The sequence below is a fragment of the Microtus pennsylvanicus genome, chromosome 1 (genome assembly GCF_037038515.1).
Source record: "Microtus pennsylvanicus isolate mMicPen1 chromosome 1, mMicPen1.hap1, whole genome shotgun sequence".
Taxonomy (NCBI): domain Eukaryota; kingdom Metazoa; phylum Chordata; class Mammalia; order Rodentia; family Cricetidae; genus Microtus; species Microtus pennsylvanicus.
The window spans coordinates 173,821,135-173,835,111 of record NC_134579.1 but is presented as its reverse complement, the minus strand read 5'-3'; the positions used below and the strand labels follow the sequence as shown (position 1 = coordinate 173,835,111).

At 44.7% G+C, this 13,977-nt stretch overlaps 1 protein-coding gene across 1 annotated transcript; it reads left to right on the top strand.

The window, feature by feature from the left end:
* The first annotated feature begins 467 nt into the window (after window positions 1-467).
* Window positions 468-3,039, top strand: Tspyl1 (TSPY like 1). Its single transcript, XM_075945584.1, has one exon. The coding sequence runs from the start codon at window positions 569-571 to the stop codon at window positions 1,676-1,678; it is 1,110 nt and encodes a 369-aa protein (XP_075801699.1). The 5' UTR covers window positions 468-568; the 3' UTR covers window positions 1,679-3,039.
* Window positions 3,040-13,977: the final 10,938 nt, after the last annotated feature.

The following is a 13,977-nucleotide window of genomic DNA, read 5'->3' as shown; positions in this document are numbered from 1 at the left end:
TGCCCCCCAGTAACAGAGATTAGAAGGGAATTGTGTTTTTATTATTGTTTTGAGACGGCGGCGTCTCCCTCTGTAGCCCAGATTAGCGTAGAGGTCGCGATCCTCCTCCGAAACGACAGGCAAGAACCCGTCCTACGAGACTAGAATTCATAGTTCTCATTTCTAACAATGGGGGTGAGGGCACTGTGGCATTAGATACGGAAATTTTTGCTCCGAGCTTTTTCGAATGCCAGGTTATATTTTTATCTTCTTACATAACTAAAAAGCGAATGCACTCATTGGCAGACCTTCAGCCACAGTGGGCAGTGTAAAGGCTGTGCAGCCACAACGGCTGCAGCCGAGATTTTTCCAGAAGCCCTGCAAGCATCCCCCTCCCCCCTCCTCCCTCCCCATCCCCGCCTTCGGTCTCCTAGGATGACCGAGATGCCTTGCGCAGCAAGCTCTCGCGATCTTTGCGGGCTGCGGCTCTGACGTCACCGCCCTGGAGACAGAGAAGGGGCGTAGCGGGAGCTGCGTGCGCTCTGAGGGGAGTTGTGTGTCCACCGAGGGTGACGCGACCGGACCCGGTATGAGCGGCCCGGAGCAGGACGAGGGGACCCCTGTGCCCCCCAGCCACGGCCTCTGCGATGCTGACAGTGTCCCGGGAAGCCCAGGCCGGCGTCCGCTGCTCGGCGAGGGCAGCTCAGCCACCGTGCTGACAGGTGAGGGCCTAGCGGAGACCCTGACGAGCCCGGCGCCGCGGGGTGTCGTGGGGCTTGAGCCCCAGATGCGGGTGACTGCAGCCGGGCAGGGAGAGACACCGCCTCCCGCCTCGAGTCTCCAGGCCGCTGCGCCCGTGGCTCCGGAAGACGGAGAGACGGCCAAGGCCGACGACGTCGCAGTGGCTGCAGCAGCTGAACCGTTTCTAGTGGCGATGGAAGGAAAGGAGGAGGTGATGGAGGTGGAGCAGAAGCCCCCGGGTGAAGAGATGGAGATGCTGGAGGCGAGTGGAAGGATGAGGGAGATGGAGGAGGAGGCAGGGCCCTGGCATCTGGGCATAAATCTCCGCATGAACCCCTTGGAGGCCATCCAGCAGGAACTGGACACTGTGAATGCTCAGGCTGACAGGGCCTTCCAACATCTGGAGCAGAAGTTTGGGCGGATGCGGCGACACTATCTGGAACGGAGGAACTACATCATTCAGAATATCCCAGGCTTCTGGATGACTGCCTTCCGGAACCACCCTCAGTTGTCCGCCATGATTAGGGGTCAGGATGCAGATATGTTAAGGTACGTAACCAACCTGGAGGTGAAGGAACTCAGACACCCTAAGACTGGCTGCAAATTCAAGTTCTTTTTTCGAAGAAACCCCTACTTCAGAAACAAGCTGATCGTCAAGGAATATGAAGTGAGGTCTTCCGGTCGAGTGGTGTCTCTTTCCACTCCAATCGTATGGCGGAGGGGACATGAGCCCCAGTCCTTCATTCGCAGAAACCAAAACCTCATCTGCAGCTTCTTCACCTGGTTTTCAGACCACAGCCTTCCAGAATCCGACAGAATTGCTGAGATTATCAAAGAGGACTTGTGGCCAAATCCACTGCAGTACTACCTGTCCCGGGATGGAATCCGTAGACCCAGGCGTCGCCCAGTAAGAGAGCCTGTGGAGATTCCCAGGCCCTTTGGCTTCCAGTCCGGCTAAACATGCCCCTTCTCACCTGTGCTTGAGCAAATGCAGCGGGTATGCAGTGATTTTGATTTTTTTTTTCCTCCTGACTTCTGCATCTTCGCTTTGGACAGTGTCTCAACCTCAAGATTAAGAGACTACGGACATGCTTCTGCTTTGATGCTGGCTGTATTCGTATCTGCTAGTTCATATCCTTCAGAGCTTAACACGTGATACTGAAGTTTGCACTGCTTGGACTCTGTTGTTTTCCTTCTGTCACCTGTTTACTGCCACCTGGACTTCCTTTGCTTTGTCTAGGGGCCCTTTCTGTTTACCTGTTGAGCATGTGACACTATGGGCACCAAGTTTGCAGACAGTTACTGGGCATTAATGATGTTGTAGGGGAACAGGAGTGGGCCGCCTTGTGTGTGGTTTTTGTGACTCCTTTTCTGCACCAGCACCTATACTGCTTGCTGTTGCCTATACCGAGCTCCACTGGCGCTTGCCAAGGCTCCTCACCCTCACTCTGCCACCCCACCTTCCTCCTGTTATTTCAGTGAAAAGTAGTAGTTCAGAAACATCTGCAAGATCAGCAGTCCATTTAGACCTGTAGCGTTTCCAGGGAGGATGCTCTGTCAGAGAGGCTGCAGAACTCTGGCTGCCTCATCTGCTCTCCTCCCAAGTCCTTAGCTGATTAGCAGTTCTAACAGGCTTATAGGGAGATGGCGCTGGATAGAAACAGGTGAGATCTTCCTTGTAACATACGGAAGAGCTAAAGAGGTTGTGATGGGTACCCCTGTGAACTGGAAAGGGTTAGGATCAAATTAAGTCAGATAAACATTCGAGTGAAGATGAAGACCAGGCTGACAGAGTTTTCAAGTCCTGGTTGGCCAATGGTGCTGTGAGGAGAAATGCTTTCTCAGGATTGCAATAGGAAGTGTATGGGAAGTTCCAAGTTAATGATGTAAATCTACACAGGGCTTCTTTAGAGCACAAGTTTGGGTTATTTTCCTCTTCTTACTTGTGACCTGATATAACTGAAAGGATAATATTGTGCTCCTGTTTGGCCAGCATTTAGTAAACTGCTACTTGTTTTTATTTACTGGAAAAGTTTAAATACTTTCTTTTTATTTGAAAGCATTTGGAAGAACAATAGTCTTGAGTATTCATAACAGTTTTCAATATTAATCTAAATTCTTAGAAGCAGTTTAAATAATCTGGTCTTTATCAAGTTTGTCAAATTATTGTCTTCATGGAAAAATTTATGTGATTTGATTGTCCTGGTAGCCTCTTAAATTGCACAATAGTTGTGAAAGCACGCTGACAATTAGAGCTGTACTGTGAGGGTATTTGTTGTCATTTATATGCGAGATGGTAAATAAAGGCATGGCACTCTGTTGGATGTTTCATTTTTCACCCTTATAATGTATGGAAGAACTAGAGATTGCGATGGGTACCCTAAGCAGGGAATGTGAGCTGAACAGGGATAAACATATTAATAAAATCAGTTTTCCTTTATTGTTTAATGTGGCCAGTAGTAACTATACAGGACAGTACTCAGTGAATCTCAAATCATACATGATATTTTAAAGTTAAACAGTATCACTTTCTTTCCATAAACTGGAAGTGTTTGTGTGTAAGTTAAGGGTTATCTGGGCTAAAACTCAAGATCAGCAAAGAATAGTAAGTTAAAAAAAAAAGGTGAGATATTGTTTCTCTGTGTCGACTAAGCTGGTCTCAAACTCACAGAGATCCACCTGCCTCTCTACTTCAGTGCTGGGATTAAAGGTATGTGCCATAAAGATTAGTGTAGATTCATATTCTTCTAGAATAAATGGCTCTGTGTCATCTAATTTAGAGATATACACAATATTCAGAAAATACTTAGACATTGAATTTTTCATATATATGTTACATGGGCTGTCTATTTTAGCAATTGTTTAGCAACAACATCTGAGCTTGACATTATGTCATGTCACTAGTGCTTACCACTTGAAGGTACACACTTTGCTTTTGGAAAGTAGTGGATTGCAATACTAGCAATCTTAATCACTAATTTTTTAGTGGTTAATTACCTAATAACTCAACCATTATATCTGTGGTAAGGATTAAATGAGATGAGATGATAAAGACTTTCTTTGCAATGAAGGAGTTCACTCCATGAAGGTAGAATCATTTATTTGATGTTTTCCTCCTTAAAACAACTATTGCTCGTCCCTAAAGAATAACACTCAAGCAAATTTAGGGAGGGCTAAACTGATAAGGGTGAGCCATTAAAGATGGTGGAGAGACTACTCCTTTTACTGTTGAGTCCTAGATTACAGAAGTCACAGTTGTATAAGCATCCTATAAAAAATAAATAACTTTGTAGCAGTACTTTCTTCATGGCTAAGTGTTTAGAGCTCTGAGGGGCTAATTTTATCTACTGGTCTGCCTCTATCCATTTCCTCTGACCTCAGAGACTCTGAGGACCTACAGAAATCTTCCACCTAGCCACCTGTCATAGTCAGCTTTAGCTGTCAACTTGACACAAACCTGGAGTCAGCTGGCAAGAAGAAACCTCACTTGAAAACTTGCTCATGTCAGATTAGCCTGGGGCATGTCCATGGGTCATTTTCTAAACTGATAATTGATGTAGAAGGGCCTGGCCCACTGGGCAGCAGCATCCCTAGGCAGGTTAGGCCTGACAATGTAAGAAAGGTAACTGAGCAAGCTACTAGGAGCTAGACAATAAATAACATTCTTCCATGGTCCCTGCTTTAGTTCCTGCCTCCGAGTTTGTGCCCCTGGTGGTGGATCTATAAGCTGAAATAAGCCTTTTGCTTTTTATCATAGCATCGGGAAAAGCAAACAAGAATACCACACTAAGAAATGTGGGTGTTTCCTCCTAGCTCCATTTTTATTTAAAGAAATTTCCTTGTTAACACATGGGAGGACTTGGGGTCAATTAAAAATGAAATGGATCACAAAGATAAGTTACTAATTTTTATGAATACTTAGATTACTCAGCAATAGCATGATGGATCCACGGGATACTAGCTTTACATGGGGACTGAGTAACATTTTAAATTATTATGTACAATATTAACCGAAGTGATCTACTTCTTTGCAGCTCAGTTTCCATACCTATATAGAGACCTGCATTATAAGATCGATGCTTCAGACAACACATCATAAGGTTGCTGAGAGGGGAGCAACAGCACAAACTTGTAAGCTTCAGGGCATCTGATGCTATCTTGTTACCTCTGAGGGCCCCAAGCATGTGCAAAAGATGCACATAACAAACGCAGATGAAACACTCAAAAAATATTAAAAAAAAAAACAACAAGCATGCTTCTGTCCAATGCCATGATGGACTGAGCTGGGCCAAGAGACCCACATCCAGGCCTGCCTGGGCTTTGAGGAGGAAACATGAGGCACTATTATGGTGAGCAAATGTATGGTGTGTTATGGGGATGGGGGAGAGAGATTCATTTCCTGTGGACAGAGGTTTTCTGAAGAGGTGAAAGGGGTGAGGACTGGGCTGAGGTGGTGGGTGGCTTCATTGCCACCCAGGGCCAGAGTGATGTCTGGGCCTGGGCTGATACAGGGGCCCATGTCTAGGTTCATGGCTCTCATGCAGCCACTGTCTGGGTTGATGTCCGAGGCTCCTGATACCACCAAAGGCAGAGAGGGTAAGGCCGTACAGAGTTGGTCCTGCCCCTCACTGGCTGTAACTTTAGGGAGAGCTGGTTCTGCCCCTCACCAGCTGAAGCGTTAAGGGAAGAGGGTCCTGTACCTCACCTAGGCAGCATAATAGAGCTGACCCTGTTCACAGAGGCGTGGGCCGGCTGGCCCTGAGGCTGTGAGAATGGCAGAGCAAATCAGCCCCCTCTTGCATGCCCTGTGGTAGTGTGGGTCAAGGAAAGATGCCCTCCTCCCCTCACCCCTGGACACCTGCAGCAGGTGGGGAACTTGACCCAAGCCCTCACTAGCTGTAGCACTCAAAAGAATGGGCCCTGCGCAGCACGGTAGAGTTGACCCTGTAGACGGGTACAGATGAGCCAGTCCATAGGGCATGAGAGGGGCATAGATGGTATGTCTTCCTCGTCTGCAGTGATGGGGTGGGTTGAGGGAAAGATGCCCTCCCACCTTGCTTCTACAGCCTCCAGCTGGCAAGGGAACCGACCTTTCCCTTTTGCCAGCTGCAACACTGGGGAAAGTGTTGCACCTCATCTGGGCAGCACGGTAGAGCTGCCCCTGTTGATGTGCGCACAGGAGAGCTGGCTCAAGAACGTGACATGGGAGACCTGGCCCGGCCCCTCATCTGCCATAAGGAGGCATGGATGGGGAGAGATGGCCCCCGTCAACAGCTGAGGCAGGTGGGAGAACTGGCCCTGATGTAATAAGAGCAGGATAGCTGTCCCTGCCTGTTGGAGGCTGCTTATTCCTTCCCAGCCGCTTAAACCCAAAATAATCACTCAGAAACTAATACTATTTGGCCAATAGCTTAAGCATATTGCTACGTAGCTCTTATATCCTAAACTAACCCATCTCCATTAATCTGTGCATCACCACGAGGTCGTAGCTTATCGGCAAAGTTTCAGCGGGCTCCAGTGGAAGCATTTGTCTCCTGCAGCGGCTACATGGCATCACCCTGACTCTGTTTACTCTCTCTATATATATCTCAGCCAGGCTTTACTGTTAAGCCATTGGCTGAAAGCAGTTTCTTTATTAACCAATGGCAATAAAACACGTTCACAGCATACATCACCTCCCACATCACCTGCCCCCCACCCAGCAAGGCCCCTGCACCTTACCTGGGCAGCAAAATAGAGCCAATCCCCTTGGTGGATGTGTGGCTGAGCCAGGCAGTGAGGAAGCATGGGAGAGCTATCCTCACTATGCATCAGTCATGCAATGGTGTGGGAGGGGGAGAGATGACTCTCCTTACCAACCTCACCCCTTACCTCTTGTGACAGATGAGGGAACTGACCTTCCCCCTTACTAGTTGCAGCAGTCAGGAAAGCATTGACAGCACAATAGAGCTAAGGTTGGTGAAGGTGGGGTGAGCCAGCCCTGAAATTGTGAGCACCGGAGAGCTGTTCCCATTATTCATCTGTCAGGTGATGGTGTGGGTGGGGAGAAATGCAGTCAGTTCCCCTCCCCCATCCTGTCCACCTCCCCCCCCCGCCCCTCCCATCAACACCTGAGGCAGGTGGGAGAGGTGGCCCTGAGGTCACAAGAGTGGGAGAGCCTTCCTGCCCCTCAGCCGCAGCAGCAGCAGACTTGGGAAAATGGCCACTACACTTTACCTGGGCAACATGGAAGAGCTGGCCCTGAAGGTGTAGGTATGGGAGAACCAACTCTGAGAATTGAAAGCTGGAGAACTGGTCCTGCCCCATCACTGCAAGGGATGAACTAGTCTGGGAAATGATGAGGAACTCACTCTTGTGGTAAAGACTGGGGAGAGCAGGAGGGCTGACCAACCCTGCAACTACCCAGGATCAGAACCAGGGTTCTGTGTTGACCCATCCCAACATCTATCCCATCTGCTGGAGCACAGAGGGGGTGCATGGGTGGGGAGCCGGTCCTGTGAACCCAGGGCTGCAGGACCCCCACAACACAGGGCAGCAATAGGATGTGCAAGAAGAGTCCCAGTGGGGGCCCAGAATCTACGGTGGAGCAGAGACCAGGGACCTCCAGTCAGACCAATGATTCTTTGTGATGAGCACCTGCATGTTAAGATATATGGATAAAGGTTTACTCGGCGACTCCCTGTGTCACACAGAAGCTTCCAAGACACAATTTTCCCTTTCTTTCTTTCTTTCTTTCTTTCTTTCTTTCTTTCTTTCTTTCGTTCTTTCTTTCTTTCTTTCTCCCCCCTTTTTTCTCTCAAATTATATTTTGTTTTATTTGGAGATGGATGGGATGGGGATGCATGATGTGAAAGACACAAAGAACAAATTAAAAGTTTTTTTTTAAAAAAAACAAAAGAACCAGAGGAATAATAGCTGTTTTAGCTTTAAAATGCCACTTATTAGTACCAGGCCAAAACTGATCTTACTGAAGAGTGTTTTAACTTACAACTAAGAGACGTGCAATAACCTGGTCACTGTCATGGGGTCTGCCTGGGATCCACTGCCTTGTAAAATGTGCTGATCTACTCCGATGTACTTTCCCTAGGGTGCTGCCAAGAATGTGGACCGTTTTTGAACATTACAGTGCTCACAAGCTGGCCGTCAGCTTCAGCTCAGATCTGTTCCTGTCCATCACCCTAAAGCAATGAATTTTTATGGGTAGCTCTAGGCTAGCAGTGTGAACAGTGTGTGGATCTTACTAGAAATGCCCCACTCTAGGCTCACTGAGAGAGAGACTCTGGAAGTAGCGTTTAGAAACCATGTTTGCTCATGCTCTAGGCTGGAGGTGGTCAGCCATTTTAGCTTCTCTGGGTCATATTAGACAAAGAAGAAATGTCTTAAATTGAGGATTAGATTGAAGCTTTATGTGTACCCTTTGAAAACTGTCAAGTAACATATTTGCTGATTAAAAATAGAGTTGTAACTTTACCAAAATACATTTTTCCATGAAATTTTGAAATCTTCAAACTATATCAAACTGAAAAGCAAGGCTACATGTTTGTTTTTTTGTTTTGTTTTGTTTTTCTGTGCACGGAACAGTTCAGCCAATGTCTGGAGATACATAAAATTGTTTGTTTCAATTTGAGCTTGTCCTAATTCCAGTTTCATTAGGATTTCTATTATAATTGGAAACATTTCATTGATGAGTAGTTACTTTTCATTTTGAATGCACAGGCTTAACCCATTTTAATATAAAAATATTAAATCTTCAGGCCATTTTTATTATTAAGTTCTGGCATAAATTTAGCTTCTGATTTTACAAACAACTTGATAATATGTCCTAAACCATACAATATTTTCAACATTTGGTCTTAATTTAGCCTTCTTAGTTTTGAAAAGTAAATGATGTCTCCATAGTCACATCAGTACTTCAGAGGAATCTTTGAATTGGTTATGATTAGTTCCTTGGCTCTTGCATGATTCACAAGTTGGTGACAATACACATGATACCAGTCTTTAAGGATTTCGTGCATCCATTTTGCTGTTGTGTTTTGCAATGATGCTTCCTCAGATATGAATGTGGGACCGTGGTTTCATTGTCTTCTGTTACATTACAACCCCCGTCCTTTGTCTTCTGTCTTCAAGGCATTATCAGGATCTAGTCTAAATATGTTGACAATGGACAAAGAAAATCTCCTTAGCTTCTTTTTTACTACTTGGCATAAATCTTTTGTTCTAGTTGTCTTCTAAGCGCACAAAAGAAGCATTTCTTCACGAACACGATGATTATAAATATCTTCAACGACAATGGCAAGGTGGGCTGTGTTTGTAGCATCACTGTCGTGATCTGCCATTAAAGAATAAAGTGTAAAGTCTATTCCTCATTCATTCCACCCAGGTTCCTCGAACTGCATGTTTATAGTGTGGTGAGACAACCTGATTTTAGAAATATTCCTCTCAGAGGGGATATCAAACCATGTTCCACTCACAATTTAATAAACTTACCACCAGTAAATGGTCCTGATATTGTTGCCATTAAATATGCTAATACTTACACAGACTTTGCAGTAGAATCCATCTGAGCTTCAACAATTTTTCTGTTGAAAAGACAGATTTAGCTTTTTCAGTTCAGCTATTTTGTCCTTCTGACACAGTCTGTGGAAGACTGACTTTGGCAGCTTGTTTTTGCACACTGTGGATGTCTTCTCAAATTCAGTCTTTAAAAACTTGCCCCAGTTCCCTGAGGTTTAAGCAGAGTGCCTCAAAATCATCTTTTCAATTTGTGTAACAATCCTCCTTCATTCATGATTTTTCTTTTTTTGATATTGTAGGGGCTGTGTTGGAATTGAAAGAATAATTGACAGTGGGTTAAGTTTGCTTCGTTCATGAACAGTAATTGACAGGAAGGTAGGAAGGTTTGGGCCCTTCCACTTCTCACCCGTGGATGTGGGCCGACTGTAGAGCATGGGGGGTGAAGTGTGAAGCTCAGCAAGGTGCCAGGTAACCCTAATAAAACATATGGGAATTTTCTGTCTTCTAAACAGCACGACAAGCCTATTGTCTACGCTAGTCAACTGCAGCACCATTGATAACCACGGTGTCTCACTCACCAGGTCTCTATGAGCACATGTTGCATACGGTCGTACCACTTCAACTGTCTGCACATAGAGAACATGCTGGAAATGCTCCCCACCGTAAAACTGAAACCATTCTAAACACATTCAGAGCTGCACATGTAGCATACGGTCGTACCACTTCAACTGTCTGCACCTAGAGAACATGCTGGAAATGCTCCCCACCGTAAAACTGAAACCATTCTAAACACATTCAGAGCTGCAGTAACAATTTAGTGTACGCTTTGATTTTTGTAACTCCATAATATCTATGTCATCATTTCCCTATATAGGTTCATATCTCCAGGATAGGTTCAGCAAAAAAAGTCTATTACCCAAGATGTAAGTAACATGAGCTGCATCATTTTTCATTTCAAACAGATACTTGTGCTCTGTTGTGGTTGCTTCTACTTTTGTCATAAAATATATATAAAATTTTAAATGTATAGCTTGATTTCAGTTAATTGTTTCCAAATCTGCTGATGAATAGCTTCTTTAAAAAAGGAATATGTTTATAAAGAAATTGGAGTGTTTCCAGACCCTAGCGGACTGTAACTGCTTCTTGTCACTACAAATGTCACTTCTGACCTTTACTGGGCAGACTAAGTTGCTTGGCTGCACTTTTCCTCACAACAGAATGAACCAAAAAAAAAAATTCAAATTTTCATTCATTACAGTGGCATTTGAAGTTGCCATGGGTCAGCCCATACAGCTTTTCTTTGGAGTGTTCATTGCAACTAGTCATTAGGCTAGTTCAAGGCCTTTGGCTTCTGCTACATCATCAATACTGGACCCCCGGAGAAGCTCTCAGATATCCTGCTGTTGCCCTGAGTCCTGAGGTGATCCTACAGTTATAGATCGGCAGAGAGGACCCTGACATGCTCCAACGAAGTTAGAGTGGGCCAAAACCCTGGATCTGGGCCTGGGTGGTAGTTGAATTGGTCAGTCAGGTTTTCCTCATTCACACTACCAGAGCCAGCATCCCCTCTACCCAGGCAAGAGCTAGGGCCAGCTCTCCCATGTCCATGTCATAGGGGCTGGCCTTACAGTGTTTTGCCGCCAAGAGCAGTTCTCCCACACTGCCCAAACAAGGGGCAGGACCAGCTCTCCCATCAGTAGCATGAACAAGAGGTGGGGCCAGCTGTCTGGAGTCCTGCTTTCCTATGCTGCCCAGGTGAGGGGCAGGCCCCCCCTCTTCCAAGTGGGTCAGCCTGAGAAAGGTGGGGACAGCTCACTAGCATCCAAGCCATTGAGGCCAGCTCTGCTGTGCCATCCATGCAAGGGGCAGGGCTAGCTTTCCTGCACCCGAGTGGTTGGGGCTAACTCTCCCAAGCCCATGTCACCATTGGTACCCCTGTGTGGTGACTGGGACTTGGGGGCGGATCTCAAATTGTGGCAATCTTCCAGTCTCTGCCTCTCGAGCTCAGGCATGCGTGATTATAACCAGATAATAATAATAAAAAAATGCTTTTGAAGTCTAAACACTTGGCACTCTTAATAAGCTGTCCCAATGCTTAATGTAAGTGTTCCTCTGATACATGCTTTCCAAATCACTGTACACCTGCAAATTTGACCCTGGTGCTCTCTTGCTCTTGCCAGGCGATGTCAGCAGAAGGCACCCAGAGAACATGTAACCCCACATTTTTCCCTTTCATAATTCTAAAGAGTTTGAAGATGAAACGTCAAGAGGCTGCTGTTGTCCAATTATGGCAGTGAAACTAACAACCAAATTCATGTGTGCCCAGACAAGGACAACTGCATTGTGAGTGCTATTCTTTTGATAACAGTAGTAACGTTTCATTGATTGTGTCAAAAAACAAAACAAAACAAACAAACAAAAACAGTGTACCTTAGGACTAAGGATATGGACCACGTAAATTGTGGACACTTCATCTATCCATGACATTGCTCTTCGGATCAGAACATTCCACCATTCACATCCATGGGACTCAGTGGTAATGGTAGCTCCATACACTGTTGATTCCATACATAACCCATCCAACTACCTCACTTTAGCGTGAACGCTATGCATGCCACAGCATCTACGTATTGAAATACAGATCTTAAATATTTCTTTCATTTATTTTTAAGCTACTACTATGATCTTGCATTGATTAAAACTTATATTTGAAAAAATAACACACAAAAAAAACTGCAGTTGAATCAAGCTCCTAGAAACTCATGAAGTTTAGACTGACAGCTGTGGAGTCTTCATGGGACCGAACTAGGCCCTCCATATGTGGGAGGCAGGGGTGAAGCTTCTATCTGCGAGGCACCTGCCAGTAGGACCAGGATCTATTCCTGGTGCGTGAGCTAGCTTACTGGAGTCTATTCCCTATGGTGGGATGCCATGCTCAGCCTTAATGCAGGGGTGGGGGGGACTTTATCCTGCCCCAACTTAATGGGCCAGACTTTGTTGTCTCCCCATGGGAGCCCTTACCCTTTGGGAGGAGTGGGTGGGAGGCTAAGGGGGGGGAGACAGGAAGGGGCTGGAGGAGGAGTGGGATAGGAGAGAGAACTGTGGCTATAATGTAAAATGAAATTAAAAAAATAAACTAGAAAAAAAAAAGCTGGGTATGGAGGTGCATCCCAGCACTCTGGAGACAGAGGCACATGAATCTGAATTTGAGGACAGCTTGCTGGTCTACATAATGAGTTCCAGGACAGCAAAAGCTACATAGAGTCTTAATTAGTCCCCCATCTCTTTTCTGTCTCCCCTCTCCCCACCCTCTCTCTAAACATTATAGTATAGCATGTGAATTTCAAATAAGGAAAAGTCATAATATTTGTTTCAAAAATTAATATCAAATCGATTGGTAACTATGAAGGTATTGAACTAGAGGATCACTCATTGTTTTCTTCTTTAAGAACTAGGTACATCCCCAACAATTATTAATTGTGAGGAAAATAGATGCTATAGATCAAATGTTTATGCCCCTCCAATAATATGTGGAAAGATAATCCCCGGTGTGAGGATCAAGGTGGAGTCTTTGAGAAACAACTAATTTGCTTATTGAGGGCTCAGTTGAGGGTCTTAACTGGATTAGATCCCTAAAAGGTCCTCCTCATGTGAGGACACAGCAAAAAGTGCTGCTTACGACCAAAAAGCAGGGCCTCATCAGACATCAACTCTACTGTCTCCTTGGTCTTTGATTTCATAGTGTCCAGAACTCCAAGAAATACATTTCTACTGTTTGTAATTCATCCTGCCTAGAGTGTGCTGATGTAGCACCCTGAAATGACTAGTGGGGTTAGGAAGGCTAGAGAGAGGGTTTCAATTGTTTGGGAAGTACCATTAGTGAGCACACAGGCTTCTGAGCCAGACTATGGAGGAGCAGAGCGTCGCTTCCCTGTTTGCTGTATGACTGTAAATCAATTCTTCAGTTCCATCTGAAGCCAAGTAGAGATCATATATTGAAGTATGTAAAAGTATACAGTATACAAAGTTACAACTGAATATAACCACCAATAATCATATAATTAGAAATATTATTATTCTGAAAAAAGTCAAGAAGAATAATAGGGCATATTTCATAATTTTTTTAATATTTATATATACTTGGGTAAAATCATTTCCATTTGATTGCTATGTTTGATCTTCTGATTTCCCAGTAAATGAAAATTATATTGTAGATTTTCACAGAATTTTCCATGCCTATCTTTCCATAGCATCATGTTATTGACATATTGTTTTCAATGAGACTGAGTTTCATTGCCAATTACCAACAGAATATGCTCCGTTATATAGGAAACGTTCAATCTTCTAACATACCAAAAACTTAAGGTATGATTTATAGCTTTATCTAAACAACTCAAACACTAGGAAAGTCATATTAAAAGTTTTCATTTAAATTTAAATTCTCACTTACACAATCAGGTTTCATGAAAACACTCTGTGAGATACTGGCCTGTACTGTATTAAATGCCAATGGAGTTGCTTGTTATACCACATTATTATCTTGCTGGGATGAGGAAAACGGTCATCACAACCAGGAATGCTAAAAAGTTAAACCCAGGTAAGTTCTAAATTGGGTGTAAAAGCCATGAGAGCTATAGGAATTTAAAGGATTAACAATGCTAATGTGGTAAGCAGTACGGATGGGAAGAGGCAATTTGTCATTAATCCCAGTATGGACAATTGATTTCTCGGTGCTTCCTGGGT